This window comes from Acinonyx jubatus, chromosome C1 (genome assembly GCF_027475565.1).
Source record: "Acinonyx jubatus isolate Ajub_Pintada_27869175 chromosome C1, VMU_Ajub_asm_v1.0, whole genome shotgun sequence".
Lineage (NCBI taxonomy): Eukaryota > Metazoa > Chordata > Mammalia > Carnivora > Felidae > Acinonyx > Acinonyx jubatus.
Genome location: NC_069381.1, coordinates 84,526,569 through 84,547,152, shown reverse-complemented (window position 1 = coordinate 84,547,152; position 20,584 = coordinate 84,526,569). Strand labels below are relative to the sequence as shown.

The following is a 20,584-nucleotide window of genomic DNA, read 5'->3' as shown; positions in this document are numbered from 1 at the left end:
CAGAGAGGTCTTGGGGAAGGGTTAGTAGGTGGGGTAAATGTCTGAGAGGAGACTTACAGGATTCAGGATATCAGAAGAAATGCTTTAAGCAATAAAAAGGCCAATGAAATGGATTTCGAAGTGAATAAAAATAAAGATCACCGGAGTTCAGAAAGTTTAAAATACAGTAGTCACTGCCTCTCTGAATCTTGACTTCCTCGTCTGTAAACTGTGGACTAAATAAATAAGCTAATGTATATATGAAGCACCTACTACAATGGCCAGCACATTGGAGGTACTCAGTAAGTTACTAATGATGGCAATGATAATGATTAGAAAAATGTTACTGTCGTCGAGAACATTGGCAGTAGCCCAGTGGCTAGAGGAAAGCCAAAGTCCTCAAGGAATAAAGATGAGTGAAGGGCAGTGAGGAAGACAAAAACAGCAGCATACCATCAGGTGTGGTTTTCAAAAAAGAAAGTACAAATACAGTGTCTAATACATCTTAACTGTAAAGATTTGAGAGTTACCAGAAAGAAAGCAATTTGCACTTATGGGGTGAATAAGGGGAATTAGGTTGGAATAGGTCAGCCTTATTTTGCTCACTTTCAAATAGACTTTAACATTTTCTCCTTTAGTTTACTGCTTGCAATGGGTTTACTGCTTGCAATGTTTGTGATCCCCACCCACCAAATTTATGTGCTGAAATCCTAACCATCAGTATGATGGTATGAGGAGGGGGCCTTTGGGAGGCAATCAGGACAAAAGAGTGGGAACTCCATGGATGGGATTCGCATTCCTATGGGGCCCGGGGGGCTCTCTCACCCTCACAGCCACATGAGGATAAAATGTGTGGGAGAAAAAGCACAGCAGGATGCAAAAATATGATCAACTTCTTTAAGCCCACAAACAAACCAAGTCACAGTAGTAGGCCACTGGCTACAGAGATGGAAGTCAGAGATGGCCAAGTGTTCTTGAGGGTATACAGGCCAAATGCCCCTGGCCTAAAACTGAGGCTGGGATCCCCCACCTGTGAGAAGGACTTGAGAGGGACCACAACCACTGCCCTGGGGCCGGGGTTTATGCAGAGCTGCATCCTTGCCTGAGAAGCAGGCCTGCTGAGCTCACCAAGGGAAAAGAGCCTGGGTCATGAAAGTCTGTTTCTAGACTGGAGGACCGGGGATGGGGGGGGGGGGGGGGGCGGTTCAAGTGGAACCAAGAAGAAAACCAGTGGATGAGGAGGGAAAAAAAAAAAACAGAGAGAAGTGGGGAGAAACAAAAAACTCCCATCCAGTGTGAACCTACAAGTGAAAATTCTGAAACACACGAGGAGGGGCACCTGGGTGTCTCAGTCAGTTGAGCATCCAACTTGATTTCAGCTCAGGTCATGAGCTCACGGTTCGTGGGTTCGAGCCCCACGTTGGGCTCTGTGCTGACAACACAAAACCTGCTTGGGATTCTCTCGATGTCCCTCTCTCTCTCTCTCTCTCTCTCTCTGCCCCTCCCCCACTCTCAAAATAAATAAATAAACATTAGAAATAAATAAAAATAAAACACACAAGAAACATGAACACCAAGAGAACTAACAAAGTTTTCAACCAAGAGATGAATTCTCACAGGCTGAAATGCAAACAACAAAGCCATCTCAAAACAACCTGTCATCTGAGATCCTCAAGGTGAAATAATGAAGAATACCCATAAAAAGAATAAGAAATTATGAAACAAAAATAGGCGGGTCCACATAAAAACAGATGGCTGTCATAAAGAATGAATGATAAATGTTGGAAGTAAAAGACACAGCCATTGAAATCAAAAGGTCAATAGGTTGGGGACACATTCCAGAATGGACACAGTTAAAAGAGAATTAGTGGGGAGTGCATGGATGGCTCAGCCAATTAAGCATCCAACTTTGGCTCAGGTCGTGATCTCTCAGTCAGTGAGTTTGAGCCCCGCGTCAGGCTCTGTGCTGACAGCTCAGAGCCTGGAGCCTGCTTTGGATTCTGTGTCTCCCTCTCTCTCTCTCTCTGCCCCTCCCCTACTCGTGCTCTGTCTCTCTCTCTCTCTCTCAAAAATAAATAAACATTTTTTAAAAATTAAAAAATAAATAAATAAAAGAGAATTAGTGGGTTGGAAAATAGCAGGAGGAATTCATTTAGAACACAGCCAGAGTAACAGGAATTTAAAAATATAAAACAGAAGGAAAGAAATACTGAGGACAGATTGAAGGGCTCCAACATAAGTCTACGGGGTATTACAAAACGAGGAGTGGAGGGGGGCAGGGAGGGCGCGCCTGGGTGGCTCAGTCGGTTGAATGCCCAACTTCGGTTCAGATCATGATATTGCAGTCGTGGGTTCGAGCCCCGTGTCAGTCTGTGCTAACAGCTCAGAGCCTGGAGGCTGCTTGGGATTCTGGGTCTCCCTCTCTCTCTGCCCCTGCTCCACTCACAGTCTGTCTGTCTCTCTCAAAAATAAATAAACATTAAAAAATTTAAAAAAAAAATTAAAAATAGAAGGAGAAGTAGGGGAAAGGCAGATAAAATCCAAAAAGATAGTGGCTGAGAAGTTTTCATCATTGAAAAAGTCATCAGCCCTGAGACTGAAAGTATACATTAAGGCGCAAAGATAAACTATATGGAGTCCATATCTAGGTATGTTATGGTGAAACTTCAACGAAAAAGAGAAAAAAACTTACAATAATTGGTTTTGTCCTTCAACTATAGAAGCTTTTCAAGCAAAGGATGACATTAGGAAACTAGTATTTAAAGCAGATTCTGGCAGCAGTGCAAAGACAGAGTGAAGGGACCAGAAAAATGACAGCAGATGATCAAGTAAGCCAGAAGATGCCTCCATGGAGCTTTCGGTCTAGTGGAAGAAAATGGCTTATCCATCTTTGTCTTACCTTCCTGGACTAAAACAAGACTGCACTCATGGTAGACACTCATATAAATATTAGATAATTTTTTTAATTGGGCAAGTCTTCACACATATATAAAAAGCACTCTCGTTTGCTCCTGGCTAAATAAATAAGTAAAGCAAGATTAGAAAAAGACTCTTTTCTATTGACTTAGCAGTATTTGGTATTAAGTATTTGGTATTGGTAAAACAGAAAGTGTCAAATTAAGTTGAACAACCAAGCCAATTAAAACTCCGACGTACTTGAGATTAAAGCAAGTTCTATACCTGAAAGAGTCCTTTCAAATGGAGAGTCAAACAAAGCTGACAGACTTTGTACAGGAAATTAATGTAAACCACTATTTAACATGGGAAGCTGAACTTACCCTTAGCTCTATCTGCAAACACTATGTGTACCTAACAGCTGATACACAAATTTAAAGGCATCATCTGAACCATGCTAATCTCAAAACAACTTGATGCTTTGGCAAGTAACATTCCCAAATCCACTTAGAAAGGAAACAAAAAAGAATACCAATGCTGAGTAAATGCCAAAGATGTGGTTCAAAGATTGAGCTCACATTCACATTCTCGGGGCACCTGAGTGGCTCAGTCAGTTAAGCAGCCAACTTCAGCTCAGGTTATGTTCTTGCAGTTCATGGGTTGGAGCCCCGCCTTGGGCTCTGTGCTGACAGCTCAGAGCCTAGAGCCTGCTTCCAATTCTGTGTCTCCCTCTCTCTGCCCCTCCCCCACTCACACTCTGTCTCTCTATCAAAAATAATAAAACATTTAAAAAATTACAAAAAAAAAAGGAGTGAGCTCATGTTCTTGATACTGACATCCCTTAGCTGAAAAATTTAAGGTAATGCTGAAATTCCATCAAATCTAAGGTATGCCACAACAAAGAGAAGAGAGGGGAAAACCATAACAATTTAAACATACAAGGTTAGAAAGCTAGTACTAATCCTTAGTATCAAATATAATATTTAATCTTTGGTGCACCTGGGTGGCTCAGTCGGTTAAGCATCCAACTCTTGATCTCAGCTCAGGTCATGATCTCACAGTTCATGACATCAAGCCCTGCACTGGGCTCTGTACTGACAGCGCAGAGTCAGCTTGGGATTCTCTCTCTCCCTCTCTCTCTCTGTCCCTCCCCCACTCTCTCTCACACACATACACACTCTCCTCTCTCTCTTTCTCTCTCTCTCAAAATAAATAAGTAAACCTAAAACAAATAAAAGCAATATAATATTTAATCTTTAATTAATCTTTGTGATTCAATATTATACTTAAAATCAGGACAGGATGATAGTTTTTGAAACACAGAACAGGCAGAAGGAAAAGACATCAAATTTAAATCAAGAAAAGCTGTTAACCTCCCACTGGAAAGTAGGAGCATTTTATTGGGAATGGATGTTTAAACAGTCAATAAGCAGTTCATCACTGTCACACAAACATTACTCCAAAGTAAAATTAAGCAGGCTTTAATGCAAACGCCAATCACTCAGATTTTCACCAAACTGGGTATTTTACCAAGCTGGATCTAATATTTTGATCTTATTCTAAGTTCTACTTTAAGAATCAGTAATTCCTTCAATAAATAAATAAAACATAAAACATATTCCGACTAATGCCAGAACACAGAAGAACTTAACCTATTCGTTGGCTACCAAGGTTGTTCTGACACTGGTCAAATTTGAGATTGAGAATACTGAGAACAAACCGGTGGCTGCCAGAGTGGATGGAGGTGAGGGGCGGGCAAAATGGGTGAAGGGGACTGGGAGATGTAGGCTTCCAGTTATAGAAAGAGTAAGTCATGAGGATGAAAAGTACCGCATAGGGAATATAGTCAAGGCTATTTTAATAGCCTTGTATGGTGATAGACGGTAACTACACTGGTGTTGAACACAGCATGATGTATAGAGAGGCTGAATCACTGTGCTGTATACCTGAAGCTAAGGTAATGCTGTGTGTCAACAGTACTTCAATTAAGAAAGAACTATAGCCAACAAATAAATGTAAAGGGACAAAAATAATATTGGAGACAAAAATAAAGTTGCCATATGATTACCAAAAAAATAAATAAGTTTGAGGTGGAGAATTCATCCACAAAGTCTTCATAACCAAGAGCAGGCTAGCCAGCTAAGTCTAAACATGGCTGTGCCCCGTCACACAGGGAACTTAGCATAAGGAGAATGCTACTGTAAAACAGTAGGTATGCACACAATATTTCATCATTTCAATTTTCCTTCCAAGTGTAAACTAAAGGAGTATTTTTTTTAATGTTTATTTATTTTTGAAAGAGAAAGACAGAGAGTGCAAGCCAGGGAGGAGCAGAGAGAGAGGGAGACACAGAATCTGAAGCAGGCTCTAGGCTTTGAGCTGTCACCCCAGAGCCTGACGTAGGGCTCAAACCCATGAGCTGTGAGATCATGACCTAAGCTGAAGTTGGATGTTCAACTGACTGAGCCACCAAGGTGCCCCTAAACGAGTATTTTTAATTCTTTTCTGTGTCTAGTACTATATTAGAAACGATAAAATATAAAAGAACTTTATGAAACTCGGTATGTAGACCCCAAAGAAAGTTTAAAAGTTGAAGACAAGTCTCACAGATACAGACAATACGTAAACAAATACAGAAGCTCAGGCATGTAATAGCTACAGTATATGTTGATAAAGTACTAAGTATGCTTCAAGGATAGGAACAGAGGTGAAAAAGGAAAACTTTGGGTGGGTTCACGTTCTTGAGGACAAGGGAGCCCACATTATGGAACAAGCAAGGGAAATGAGGTACAAACATACAATAAAGGGAACCGAGGACAGAGGGCCTGAAAGCTCAGGAAAGGAATTTAGGATTAATGTTCTAGCATTAGAGGATCCTGATCACTTCTGACCAGGTGAGTAAAATGATGAGATCAGTATCTCTTACCCAGGAGTGCTTTAAAGTGTGGTTGGCAAACTACAGCTCAGCGGCCACATCCAGCCCACCACCTATTTTTGTAAATAAAGTTTCACTGAATCACAACCATACCATTTGTTTATGCATCAAGTTGGAATTGGCACACAAAGCCAAAACAGGCCCTTTACAGAAAGAGCTTGTGCCCCTACTTAGTATGAATTAATTAAGACACTGAGTTAGGAACAGCCTCAATGAGGCTAACACAATGACAACAAAAAAGGTGAGAAAACAGCAGAAGAGGAAAATGGGAAAATTCCAAGAGACAATGAATGGCATCACTGATATAACCTGAAACATTACCATGAGAATATCTCTGGAAATGTCTGAAGACCAATAGATAAGAGTGAGTAACAAAGCTTAATATAAGCTACTGCTTAGTAATAATAATCAAATTACAAAAAAGGTTTTAATAGATGATGCCCAAAGCAGTTGTCAGAAGAATCTTATTATAGAGCAGCTTATCTTATTTATATTTATATACCCTACAGATCAATACAATAGAAGCTTATTCTGAAAGGCTACTCCATTAGGTCCATAATTAATGTGACCTGTGACACTGGAGTGACAAAAAATTTTTGTAACCAACCGGACACTCTCTCTCTGTCTCTCTCTCTCTCTCTCTCTCTCTCTCTCTCTGTCTCTCTCTCTCTATATATATATATATTTCTTTTTTAATAATAAAGCACATTATTTTATAACTCTTCAAACAGTTCAACTGATGCAGAAAAGATGTTTACTAAGGACCATAATTTTTCTTTGGGTAGTTAAATTTCCATTTACAAAAATAAATACATCATTTAAAAATTAATAATAAATATATGGTGGATCTGTTGGTCACATATGATTATTTAATAGCATCAATACTATTGTGCATATTAAAACACAGAATAATTATTGAAAGTGCATAGATACCATTTACCCAAGGACACCAAGGTAGGGACTGGGTACAGCAGATAGGGCTCAAAGTAGGTTCCCTCCCTTCAGGGTTTCTATCAAGAACTACCATCCACACAACTGCCAGAATTATGTTCATCAAATCAGATCTGATCAAGTCACTTTGCTTACGAGATTCCAATAGCTCACAGTGCACTTCCCAGTTTGGCTTCCCCTTAACGTTCCAGCCTTATCTACAAGTAACCTCCCCAGGCTTTAGTGACACTGGAAAACTCACTGCTCTTAAAATAATAGTAGCTAATAATTATGGAGCGCCATCTATAAGCAACTCTGTAAACTAGTCCATATGATTGATCTCAGTCATCACAACCACCCTATTACAAAGATCTTATCATATCACCACATAAGCTTCAAGGCTCCGCAGTCAGAAAGACGCCTTTCAAAGTACACAGCCCTATGTTGTATAAAATTTACAAAAATTAATATTTTGTATTCTTTATCTTACATAAGTCCCACCATATCATATAAGCTTCAGGGTGCACAAAACCTAGTCTGCCCTTGATTATTATTATTCCTGTTTTACTGAGACTCAGAAAGGTTACATAACTTGCCAAAGTACTCACCACAAGGAAGTGGCAGAAATCAAACTTGAACCTAGGTCTGTCTTCAGAACCTAAGAGTTTAACTACAGTACTAAAGCTGTGCTTCTGTTCGTACGGTTCCCATTGCCTGCAATGGCCATTTCTCTTCTTCCTATTTTCTTAAGTAGATTCCCAGGAGGCTCCTTCCTATTTATGCTCCAAAGCCCAACTAAAATGTTATCTCTTCTGCACATCTTTCTTTGACCCTTCCTGGAAAAATGAGATATCCTTTAGATATCCCTGTATTTTATTTTAAGTTTATTTATTTTGACACAGAGAGAGAGACAGAGTGCAAGTGGGGAGGGGCAGAGAGAGAGAGGCAGACAGAGATTCCCAAGCAGACTCCACACTGTCAGCACAGAGCCCCGACGTGGGGCTCAAACCCACAAATTGTGAGATTGTGACCTGGGCCGAAATCAAGAGTCGGACCCTCAACCAACTGAGCCACCCAGGCGCCCCTAGATATCCCTGTATATTGAACATCTACTATATCTATATCTGTATCTGTATCTATATCTATATCTATATATCTATATCTATATACATATATATATATGATATAATCAAAATAATATGCTTTTTGGAGTCAAACTGACCTATGTGCAAATTACGCCTCTGCTATATATTTGTGGTACAATCTAAGGCAAAATATTTAATCTCTCAAACCCTCTGGAGGAAGTTACTCTAAACACACTGACTCATTTAAACATCTAACCATTCATATATCCATTCAAGAAATACTTAATGAGGGCCTACCATATGCCAGGCACAGAGCATACAACTAGGACACAGAAAACAGAGGCACCGTCCCTGCCCTCACAGAGCTTACAGTCTACCGGAGGATACAGATAAGTGAACAGATGATTAAAATGCAGAGTGAGAAGAGTATTGATTAAGACCGAGGCAGGGGAGAGAAGAGTTTACGGGAAAGCATCATAACCTCACCCAGACTTTAGGGGTCAGGTAAGGACAGTGGAGACGAACAGCAATTCAGTGGCAAGTCTCTTAAAAATAAAACAGAGCAAATATTCAAGACAGATACCTCAAGTAATTTCAATTTAATAAAATACTTCCACCCCACCCACGCCATAATCACACGTCCCTCATTTCTTAAGCATTTGAAAACTCCTCTGAATGTCAGGGAGGGAAAACTGATTTTTTTTACAAGTGGGTTAATAAAAAAATGAAACCTTGTGCAGTTTCTACTGGCAGCAGAAACCTCAAAACCAACAGAAGAGGCCAAATAAATAAAAATAAAATCTGACTGTTTTTCAGGATTCTGTCACAACCATAAGAATTCCTTAACATTTGTTCTTGTTTTCTGTGTTAAAGCACTTAATGACAGAACAAGGAAATCATTTTTACATTTTTCTGGGGGCTGAACTGCTGCATAAAGTGAGAGCAATTGCAGCTTTCAAAAGAGATGCTAATTGCAGCTTCTAAAATATTAGACTCTCTCTAAACACCCGTCACCCTCATCCCCTAGGAGTTTCTGGGTCTTTCTTAAAGGTGCTGGGAGGATACTGCCTTACAGACTGCATTTCCTACCCAAGGACTTAAAAACATTTCTGTTGAAAGATTTATTCCTAGTTCTTCAAGGGTCATATGCCTCACAACTTAGGAAGTGCTGGAAAGAAGGACTATCTTATTTAGACAAGAAACCCACAATTAGAAAAGCTGTACTGGAGTGATAAAGGAAAACAACTTACAACCTCTTTCTTTATTCCTATAAAATGGGAATTTCCATCTTAATTTAGACTTTGTACCAGCAAACCAGCAGGGGTAGGACCTGGAGCCTCCCTTCCCACAGAGGTTTTCTAGGCACAGATAAAGGAGGGGAAGTCAGCTCTAAGAGACCTGCTACTTCTTACTTCCTGGGAGGGTGAGAGGGAGGAAAATGTTGTCATGCTGGCAATTCTATTTATAAATGCTTCTCTTTACAATGAGATGACAAATTTAAGAGAGAGAAGAGGGGAACGGCAGCAGCTGCCCACACAGACTATTACTTTAAATTTAATTATCAGAAAACCACTCTCTTCAGGCCAGGAGAGGGATGAGGAGAAGGAGGAAAGGTGAAGACAAATATCAAAATATGGAATGAAACCAAAAGCTAAGTTATATAAATATGGGAGGGAAGGGCGATCACCAATCATCTAAAGACTATCCCCATGCTTCAACTAGCCAAGAGGAAAACTGAGATCCAGAAAAAGTAGAATGTTATTCTTGCCAAGCTCCCAATGCTTCTGGTATTCAGCTACAAATGTAGATTACACTAAATCTTCAGCTATGAAATCGGCAAGATAGCTATATAATTATCTATACATCTATATGTGTACCACTTTTTCTGAAAATGAAGAGATCTGTATTCTGGTCTAACAATGAGGTTGACCCACAATCAGTATATGAAAACACTCACAACTCAATTCCTGCTGGGAAGCACACGACTTGCATATCTTGTTATGAAAAGGTAAATACCTATTATTTTCCATCTAACCCCCTAGTTACTAAGATTTAAGTTTTTACTGATACAACTATACCCATAATATCATGAGATCAGATTCAGATTAAGTGGTGGAGTGGGCTGGCACTATATAGGAATTTAAAATAATGTTGAAAAACATTGAGAATAAAATCATATCTGGAAAATTATACAGTTGACCCTTGAACAATGCATGGGTTAGGGGTGCTGACCCCCGCACAGTCAAAACCTGCATAGAACTTTGATTCCCCCCAAAACTTAACTACTAATACCCAACTGTTGACCACAAGCCTTAGCAATAACATCAACAGTCAATTAATAAATTATATGTATTAATACTGTATTCTTACAATAAAGTAAACTAAAGAAAAGGAAATGTTGGGGCACCTAGGTGGCTCGGTTGGTTAAGTATCTGACTCTTGATTTTGGATCAGGTCATGATCTCATGGTTCATGAATTTGAGCCCTGAGTTGGGCTCTGAGATGACAGTGAGGAGTGTGCTTGGGATTTTCTCTCTCTCTCTCTTTATTCCTATAAAAGGAATATTTATTCTCTCTCTCTCTGTCCTTTCCCCACTCACACACACGTGTGTGCTCTCTCTCTCTCTCTCTCAAAATAAATGTTTTTTTTTTAAAAGAAAATGTTATTTAGAAAATCATGAGGAAGAGAAAACACACATATATTACTGCATTGTATTTAGTGAAAGAAATCTGTGTGTTAGGGGACCCATGCAGTTCAAATCTGTTGCTCAAGGGTCAATGATATGTGCTAGAAAGGACTGTGTGTGCATAGAAGAGAAAAAAAAAAAAAGGCCTCCTTGAAAAGAGGCCTGAGGTTGAGACAGGAGTGATAACGTCCAACCAACACACACACACACACACACACACACACACACACACACACACACACACGTGCACTGTGTCCTCATGTTTGAAAAGTGGTCCCCTAAAAAAAAAAAAGAAAAGAAAAAAAAAGAAAAGTGGTTCCCTAAACTACCATCTAAGGGAAGTGGGTCTCATTAATTATTCCATTGGGTTCCTGTTTCCCAAGAAAGGCATACTGCTACCAGCACCTTTCGTCCCCTCTGCTCCCCTGCAGAAATCACTCCTTGGGTAACGGCTGAGGAAATGTTGGTAGAACAGAAGGCATGAAGGAGTCCCAGGCCCCAGACTACCCAGGACACTGGAGTTTGCTTGTGCCCTGACTGGACTCCGTGTTGAACTCTGAGTTGCACTTTGATCTGTGAGGTTGATTTCTCCTTCCTATTTTGTCCTTGTTCTCTCAAATCAACACTCACATTCCCATAGATAAGAATTCCCCTTGAGGCAATCAAAATATGTGATTAAAGTGACTCACAGCAGGGTGTGAACCAACAGATTTTACCTAACAGGGATTTCCAGTTTAAAGGGGGACTTGGTAATCTCAATACAGAGTTCCCAGGTAAAATGTGTTTGATGATCTTTCATCCTGTCTCTAGAAGACTAATAGCTAATTTTAAACATCTTCCTGATACTCTGCCTTCCCCTTCCTTACATCCCAGATACCTACTCATGGGCCCTCCTTATAACACCTTCCCATTTGCCATTTTGTTAATTCTGGGTCAGTTCCCTGAAGGAGGGGACATATTCCAGAGCCTAATGGTTAGTTCTGAGAAGCTACTGTTCATTCAGCACCTTCCACACTTAAATACTCTGAAATTCATTCATTGATATAAGATGTGGAAAAGCGAAGCTTCCCAATTCCACTGCAACCAAAGCAAATACCATCTATCATATGAATCAGCTCCCGGCTTTGCACCAGATATTCAGAGTTGATTCGAAAACTTAACTGAAAAGTAACGTAAGTCAATGGTGTCCATGATGAAGAGAATGAAAGCGATTTCCCTCTGAAGAGGGAAGGAGGAGGAGGGGAAGAAAAAGAAGGAAGGAAGAAACCCCAGTTGAAACTTGGCATTTACTTGAAGAGGAGCCAGCCGAATGTACGTGCATAGACAGGTTCACAGCACAGAGGGAAGGCATCGCTCAGAAGGCTTCCTTGGCGCTATTAAATTTCTTTGGCGGCAGCCTCGGCTGGGGAGGCAAGGCACAAAAGTTGCGTTCAGGGTTCTGAGGACCAGGAGGTGGTGTCTGCGAACTTACGGGGATTGAACGGCTCAGGAATCTCGCTGAGGAAGAAGAGAGGCCGGGGTAGGCGGGCCGAAGAACGGGGCTGTGCTCCTCTGCTTTGACGGCGCCGTGGGGGCTCGGCTGGCTGCTCACGATGCTCCCGCTGGTGCTGTTGCTTCTGCTGTACTGATTGTTGTTGAGCTCTGGGTAATTTCTGGCAGACGGATGGGAGCTGCCATTCAAGAGGTTGGTGAACGGGCTGGCTACGAAACCCGCCTTAGAGGACGAGGAGGCCTTTTTGTTCTCTGGCTCCTCTGTTGCAGCGTTCAAGTTCCCTAGAGAACTGGCTAGCCGGGAGTTTATGGAAAAGCTGAATGGAAAACACAGGTGGGGAGGGGGGAGGACATAGACAACGATGTACGCTCATGCAGAGTTCGTGTTTCTAAAATACACAGGACAAGAGGGGAATGGGATGCAGACAGCTCTGATCAAGGCAAATGGGGACAGAATGGTGTCTTTATCGTCTTGGTGATATTACAACATATGGCCATTAGTGATACACATTAACTTCCTGTCTAAGCAGTTCACTGCGACCCAAGAAGCTAGCTAAACCACTCTGACCAGATGTCTTGAGATAGGACATCTGGGGGCTCTATGTGTCCTGAGGTAGGGAGTAAGTGAAAGGGGCTATATGAGAGTAAAAGGTAGACTGAAGTGTAAGATTTAACCTACACAGATTCATTCAAATGTCCCTACCCATTTTAGTTCTGCCCATACACATCAAAGGAGAAATGATGATACCACATATCATTAGTAGGTTCCACTGAACTCCAATTTCTGGATCACATTAGGCAAGCTGGAGCTCCACTATAGAAAGGGATGCCATACAGCACTACCTCCACATGACCCTGTCCCTCAGGATGGGAGATAGAACAGAAGCCTTCTCTGATTTCTCCCCTTCTCCCTGATCCCTTCCTCGGACAAACTTCAGCCAAACTCATTGTCTGCTACAGATTTCCTTTACCCCCCACCAGCATCTGAGAAGAGGAAGAGAAAAATTACCTTCTTACACTGGCGCCTGAGGACAAAGAACTTCTGTTTATCCTCTTGGCCGTCGCTGAGGGGGACAGAGCCACTTTTGAGGTCTTCAAAGTAGATGCAGATCCTTGTGGGGAAGAAGTCAATCTTTGTGGAGAAAAATGGGCACAAAGTCACCTGAAAGCTGTGTTATCTTAACATTCAGCAATCAATTAAGACAAGATAAATTCATAACATTAAAGGCATCGTGGCAGGTCATAGTAACAGTGATAGCAGCAGCAGTCAACACTGACAGCGCACTTGCTCCGAGTCAAAAGCTCTTCTAAGAACCTTACAGACATTAGCTCATATTCACAATCCTATGAGGTAGCTACGATTGCAATCCCCACTTTGCAGGTGAGGAAACCGAGGCAAAAAGGAAAAGTCACCCAAAGTCAGTGAGCAAGTGACAGAGCTGGTATTCAGATCTAGGATCCAAAGTCCTGTCCTTAACCATGATCTTGCCATGCTTGGTCACTTCCCTTCTTTGATGGAGGCAGTCATTCCTCACATGTCCTTAGGCTACATGTGTGTGTGATTGTGTGAGTGTGTGTGTGTGTGTGTGTGTGTGTGTGTATGTATGTATTTGTATATGTATATATTTTTTATTTCTTTGTATATTAAATCTGTCTTCTTCTTTCCACTCTCCAACTGCCCTAGGTGAGGCCACTACTATTCCTTACTCTTGACTACTAGTAACATCTTTTAATCTTATTCATTAAAATTCAAATTCTGAATAGCCTCAGGTAGAATCTAAAATATTTAATTATGCCACTCACTGTTTAAACCATTTAATTTTTACTTGGTGCCCAGAAAGCCTGATCTCCTTGGCTTTACTTATGAAAGCCTCCAAAATCTGCCATTAGCCTTTGCAAGCAGGTCCTTTCTATCCATGCTTTCTCATTAGACAACTCTACTCCAGCTATACAAAATGCTCGGAATTCCCTGAATGGACTGTATTCACAGCTTCGTCCGGCCTGCACGTGCTGTTTTTCCTACCAGGGCATCTTCTCCTCTCCTTACCTCCCCTCTGCTTCCAATCTTCCACCTCCGTCTGCCTCATTCCCATTGGTTACCCTTTGAAGGCCCAATCAGTTGGAACCCTATACGGCAAGACTTCACTGAATTCCCAGGCAGGGTAAGCATCCTGTTTCATCATATATTCTCATAGTAAATCATAGCCCTTATACCATATTCCACTGTCTGATATCTGTCTATTCCCCTTGATATAAGCTCTACTGGGGGCAAATGACTGTCTCCCACTTCAATTCCCAGTGGCTAGTACAATGCCAGACTCAGAGAGAATATTCAGTAAATGTCTGCTGAGTGGACAGAGAGGGAAAATTGACCCAAACCTGGACTACTAGGGCCCAGTCACAGTTTTTAATACCAAACCTGTTTTATCCTGAGCAAACCATTTAATGTACCTGGACCTAATGTATCTGTTCTAGAAAAGATTATTTACTTGTAGACTCTCGCCTTCATCCTCCTCCCCCCAAACAATAGCTTAAGTACATGGTTTGCCTCTAGAACAAAGATGGGGAAAGTGGTACAAGGAAGCAGCTCAAGCTTCTGGAGAAGTCTGATCCCTCTCAGAACTGCTTGCACAAAACAGCCCTAAAACCGAGGGCTGAATGAGAACCAGAGGTGAGGGGTGAGTTGGATTTTTACCCCTATCTCATTAACAGTTTTGGCAAACATGTCTATGGCCCCCATCAAGCCCTACACTGCACCCTGGTACCACTGGTACCCAGGAACCACCCTGGGATGCTTTGGGGGACATTTTTGCAGGGAAAAACACTAATGTTTCCTCTTCAAATAGAGGACGGGGAAGGAAATAAAACTAGAAAATAAAGGAGAACAAACACATGTAAAAACTAGGGGCAAAGAGAACTGACAGAAATATTAAAAACTCAAAGGCAAAATCTATCACTGGATTGAAAGGCACGTTGCAGAGCAAGGGTAACTTAGAGAGCCCACAACGTGCTGGAAGCACAGACTATGTTAACATCACAACGACAGCCACACGGCCCTGTGCGCACCTCGAGAAAACAAAAATCCTCTTCATGGTGAGCATTAAAAGTAAGGTGGGTTGTAACAATCTGGAACACAAAGGAAGGAACTCAAAAGGGAAGAGCTGTGCGCGATTTGTTTTCACCAGTTTAAGGGTTGGGAAATGTATCTAAAGGGCAGTGTTTATTTACAAGCTACTAGAAATTCACCTCATTCACAGTACCTGAAAGGCTGGGGCACTGCTCTTGGGTGCCCTTTCGTATCATCCAACCTACGGAAATCAAAGACAAATGCTCATGCACTGCCAGGTTCGCACGTTTAAGCAAAGACCAAAAGGCAGATCATATGGAGTCAAACCAGTACAAACATTACATTGGCAAAAGGGAGAAACCTCCCAAATGGATATTAGTACTCATTCCGTTTTTAAAGTAAATCCTACAACCAGCAGGAAACCAATTTTAGTCATTTTGTTTCATCTTGACTTTCATTTACAGCAAATTGCTTTAAATCAGAAGGTGGTGTTGCATCCACTTAGGGTAAAAAATATTTGGGGCGCCTGGGTGGCTCAGTCGGTTAAGTGTCCGACTTCGGCTCAGGTCATGATCTCACAATCCGTGAGTTCGAGCCCCGCGTCGGGCTCTGTGCTGACAGCTCAGAGCCTGGAGCCCATTTCAGATTCTGTGTCTCCCTCTCTCTCTGCCCCTCCCCTGTTCATGCTCTGTCTCTCTCTGTCTCAAAAATAAATAAACGTTAAAAAATATTTTTTTTTTAATTTTTGATTGATGACACCATGATGCTGTTAGAAAAAAACTGAATTCCAAAAAATGAAACAAAAATTCTGAGAATTAAAAAAGAAAATAGAAAAATCATATCAGAATAGCCTTGTAAATTTTGGGTAGTGGAGAGTTTCTCACTCTTTTGCCTACTTATGTGCCAAGTTATGCGCCAATTTATCCCTCTCTCCCCCTTAAGATTTCTTAAGAATCAAATATAAATCTGATTGAAATTAATTTTAAGCAATATAAAGCCATTTCTTAAGAGTTTCAAGGGGGGAGATGGTGAGTAAAAGAGATTAGAAATCTTGAAGTACTTTGCGCTGACTTAGGTGATATTCATAGCAAGCAGAGCACACTCTGAACAGTACTGGCTTTGAAGATCAGCTCCAATCCAAATCCATCCCACTGGGGAGGGGCTGACGTTCTCTAACCTCAAGCAACCAACCCAAATGTGGGTAATGATGCATATCTTTTGTGTTAATTCAGTTAATCCTCATCTCCAAACTAAGTACCTAATGTGGCTCCTGACAGTAGTAGCTGCTCAGTGAATGGTACATCTCTTCAACTTTCTAGTGGTAGTTGGTAGTTATTACCAAGACCAGGCTTGCTATCCCATCTTCTCATGTTACTATGGCAAACGATTACCTTGACTTGAGCTATATACACCTTCATTTCTCAGGTCAGGGCACCAGTGCTCAGAGCATAGGTAATGATGTGCTCAGACCTAATCTGACTTGTGTTATAATCCTCCCAAATAACACATGAAAATTAAATTCCCTGTGAGTCTGTTTGACATGTATCCTGCTGGCAAAACACCCCTCTTGTTGTGCATGCCTCTCACTTAAAAGGCAAAGAAAAGTAGCCACTTCTCATTATAATCATTTGTGAACTTGTCACCCCAGTAAAGAATCTGGACGATATTCACAGATTTTTGCACCTACATTGATCCTGGAGACTTTCTTCTTTCAGTAATCTGAACCATTAGCAGGATCCAAATGTTGGGATCACAAGTCAAGTTCCATCACTTGATTCTGATTAGTAATTTTAGACTTTAAGCTCAGGATGGTTATTAACTGTACAGACACAGGTAATAATTGCTTGTTCAATTCTCAAATAGAGAACATAAAGCTAAGGTGTTAGGATATACCAAAGCTTGGCATTCAGTACTTTTCTACACATTCTAGATTCAAAACAAAAGCCTCAGCACACCTGTGAGAATAGGACACGACAAGATAGGACACCCACTCGTGGAGGGAGAGTAGAATTCCAAATGGAATTTAGAGCACGGTCCCAGAGACACCTCACTGCACAGCAGTTTAAGGTGGGACTCCAGAGGGGCACCTGTGTGGCTCAGTCAGTAAGCGGCCAACATCAGCTCAGGTCATCATCTCATGTTTTGTGGGTTCAAGCCCCGAGTCAGGCTCTGTGCTGACAGCTCTGAGCCTGAAGCCTGCTTCGGATTCTGTGTCTCCCTCTCTCTCTGTCCTCCCCTGCTTGCTCTCTGTCTCTGTCTCTCTCCCAAAAATAAATAAACATTTAAAAAAAATTTTTTTAAAGAGGTGGGACTCCAGAGACTGAAACTGCAGGAGCTGCTTTCAGTAAGCTTCTAAAACTTAGCTTCTCCCTATAGTGATAAAATAGTTAACAACACAAAATGGCAATAAGCCAAAAACAAAACCAAGAGGTAAACATGGCACTTGTATAATGATATTCAAAAGAGAAGATTAAACATCCTATCCACAAATGGAGGCACGAGATAAATTTAAAAGCTTAAAATTGATCTACCTAAATGCACAGGATGGTGAGGAGCGTGGCTGTCTCTGACTTTTTAAGGCACGTAGTTTGTCTCCCTGGGTTATACTATTTTTCACTTCCACGTCTTCATCCTCTTCTAAGTTATTCTGGAAAAAAAATGTATGTACCATAGAAAGGTTACTCTAAATAATTTTGCTTTATATTGATTTCTTAATAGACTATAGACTCTATATTTCGTATAGCTGATCTTAATATAGATTATCTTAAATAGCTTTAAAACACAGTGAGTTCAGCATTATCTATCTATAGAAAGAGATAGATAGATATATAGATATAGATATAGATATAGATATAGATATAGATATAGATATAGATATAGATAGATATAGATACACTAACAAATGTTCAACTATTCATCAATTAAATATATCGGTCAAATTCCAAATCAAAGAAGCACAGGTATGGATGCAGCAGAATTTAAAAGGAGCTCCTTGTTACAATGGACCACAACCAAAGAGCATCTCATGCACACAAAAATCATGTTTCGGAATATAGCTCAGACACAGACTGGCTCAATAGACACATTACAAATAGGTTTCCAGAGATTACTAGGATCCATCACTGCAAATTCTATAATTTATTTACAAAAATGAAGATAAAACAATTTAGGATATCTATGCGATAACGTGTTAAGATCAATTAACACTAATAAAAGCATCCAAGACCTTTTGAGAAGGAGTTAAAGCCTACTAGATTGGGAAAGTGTGTTTCCTGCTGAAATAAGTCTTACAGTTTAAAATATGTAAGTTCCACGCTAGGTCTTTTCACATGCCAGCTCACATTTAACTCTCACAACTCAAGGCGGGGAGGACACTATTACCTATAAAGATTTAAAAAAGGAGGTACTCAAGGCACGTGGGTGGCCCAGTCAATTAAGTGTCCGACTTCAGCTCAGGTCATGATCTCACGGTCAATGAGTTTGAGCCCTGCATCCAGCTCTGTGCTGACAGCTCAGAGCCTGGAGTCCACTTTGGATTCTGTCTCTCTGTCTCTCTCTCTGTCCCTCCCCCACTCATGCTGTCGCTCTCTCTCTCTCCCAAAAATAAATAAACATTCAAAAAAATTTTTTTCATAGTATTCCCTGATAATTGCTTGTATTTCTGAGGGATTGGTTGTAATAATTCCATTTTCACTCATGAATTTATCTAGTTGGGTCATCTCCCTTTTCTTTTTGAGAAGCCTGGCTAGAGGTTTATCAATTTTGTTTGTTTTTTAAAAAAAACCAACACTTGGTTTCATTGATCGGCTCTACAGTTTTTTTAGATTCTATATTCTTTATTTCTGCTCTGATCTTTATTATTTCTCTTCTTCTGCTAGGTTTGGGGTGTTCTGCCTCTAGTTCCTTTAGGTGTGTTGTTAGATTTTGTATTTGGGATTTTTCTTGTTTCTTGAGAGAGGCCTGGATTGCAATGCATTTTCCTCTCAGTACTGCTTTTGCTGCATCCCAAAGCATTTGGATTGTTGTATTTTCATTTTAATTTGTTTCCACATATTTTTTAATTTCTTCTCTAATTGCCTGGTTGACCCATTCATACTTTAGTAGGGTGTTCTTTAACCTCCATGCTTTTGGAGGTTTTCCAAGACTTTTTCCTGTGGTTGATTTCAAGCTTCATAGCATTGTGGTCTGAAAGTATGCATGGTATGATCTCCATTCTTATATAGTTATGAAGGGCTGTTTTGTGACCCAGTATGTGATCTATCTTGGAGAAGGTTCCATGTGCACTCGAGAAGAAAGTATATTCTGTTGCTTTGGAATGCAGAGTTCTAAATATATATGTGAAGTCCATCTGATCCAATGTTTCAAGGCCCTTGTTTCTTTATTGATCCTGTGTCTAGATGATCTATCCATTGTTGTCAGTGGAGTATTAAAGTCCCCTGCAATTACCACATTCTTATGAATAAGGTTGCTTATGTTTGTGATTGTTTTATATATTTGGGGGCTCCTGTATTCAGCACATAGACATTTATAATTGTTAGCTCTTCCTGATGGATAGACCCTGTAATTATTATATAATGCCTTTCTTCATCTCTTATTACAGCCTTTAATTTATAGCCTAGTTTGTCTGATATAAGTATGGCTACTCCAGCTTTCTTTTGACTTCCAGTGGCATGATAGATAGTTCTCTATCCCCTCACTTTCAATCTGAAGGTGTCCTCAGGTCTAAAATCAGTCTCTTGTAGACAGCAAATAGATGGGTCTTGTTTTTTTATTCATTCTGATACCCTATGTCTTTTAGTTGGAGCATTTAGTCTAGTTACATTCAGTGTTATTATAGAAAGATATGGGTTTAGAGTCATTGTGATGTCTGTAGGTTTCATGCTTGTCGTGATGTCTCTGGTACTTTGTGGTCCTTGCAACATTTCACTCACAGAATCCCCCTTAGGATCTCTTGTAGGGCTGGTTTAGTGGTGATGAATTCCTTCAGTTTTTGTTTGTTTGGGAAGATCTTTCTCTCTCCTTCTATTCTAAATGACAGACTTGCTGGATAAAGGATTCTTAGCTGCATAATTTTACTGTTCATCACATTGAAGATTTCCTGCCATTCCTTTCTGGCCTGCCAAGTTTCAGTAGATAGGTCTACACTAGTCTTATCAGTCTCCCTTTATATGTTAGAGCATGTTTATCCGTAGCTGCTTTCAGAATTTTCTCTTTATCCTTGTATTTTGCCAGTTTCACTATATGTCATACAGAAGATTGATTCAAGTTATGTCTGACGGGAGTTCTCTGTGCCTCTTGGATTCCAATGCCTTTTTCCTTCCCCAGATCCAGGGAAGTTCTCAGCTATGATTTGTTCAAGTACACCTTCAGCCCCTTTCTCTCTCTCTTCCTCTTCTGGAATTCCTGTTATACAGATATTGTTCCGTTTCATTGCATCACTTAGTTCTCTAAGTCTCCCCTCATACTCCTGGATTTTTTTATCTCTCTTTTTCTCAGCTGCCTCTTTTTCCATAAT

At 40.6% G+C, this 20,584-nt stretch overlaps 1 protein-coding gene across 8 annotated transcripts in view; it reads right to left on the bottom strand.

Annotated features, from left to right (window-relative positions):
- Positions 1-20,584, bottom strand: part of CDC14A (cell division cycle 14A) — a 204,711-nt gene that overhangs the window by 27,813 nt on the left and 156,314 nt on the right. For 5 of the 8 annotated variants that reach the window (XM_053214524.1, XM_053214527.1, XM_053214529.1 and 2 more), the window contains 4 exons: positions 17,601-17,716; positions 15,263-15,310; positions 13,012-13,134; positions 11,983-12,319 (listed from right to left, as the gene is read on the bottom strand). In XM_053214524.1, the coding sequence (XP_053070499.1) occupies positions 11,983-12,319; positions 13,012-13,134; positions 15,263-15,310; positions 17,601-17,716 (624 nt within the window). Of the gene's footprint in view, positions 1-11,801; positions 12,320-13,011; positions 13,135-15,262; positions 15,311-17,600; positions 17,717-20,584 lie in introns of all 8 variants that reach the window. The other 3 variants (XM_053214526.1, XM_053214530.1, XM_053214531.1) reach the window with 2 other exon arrangements.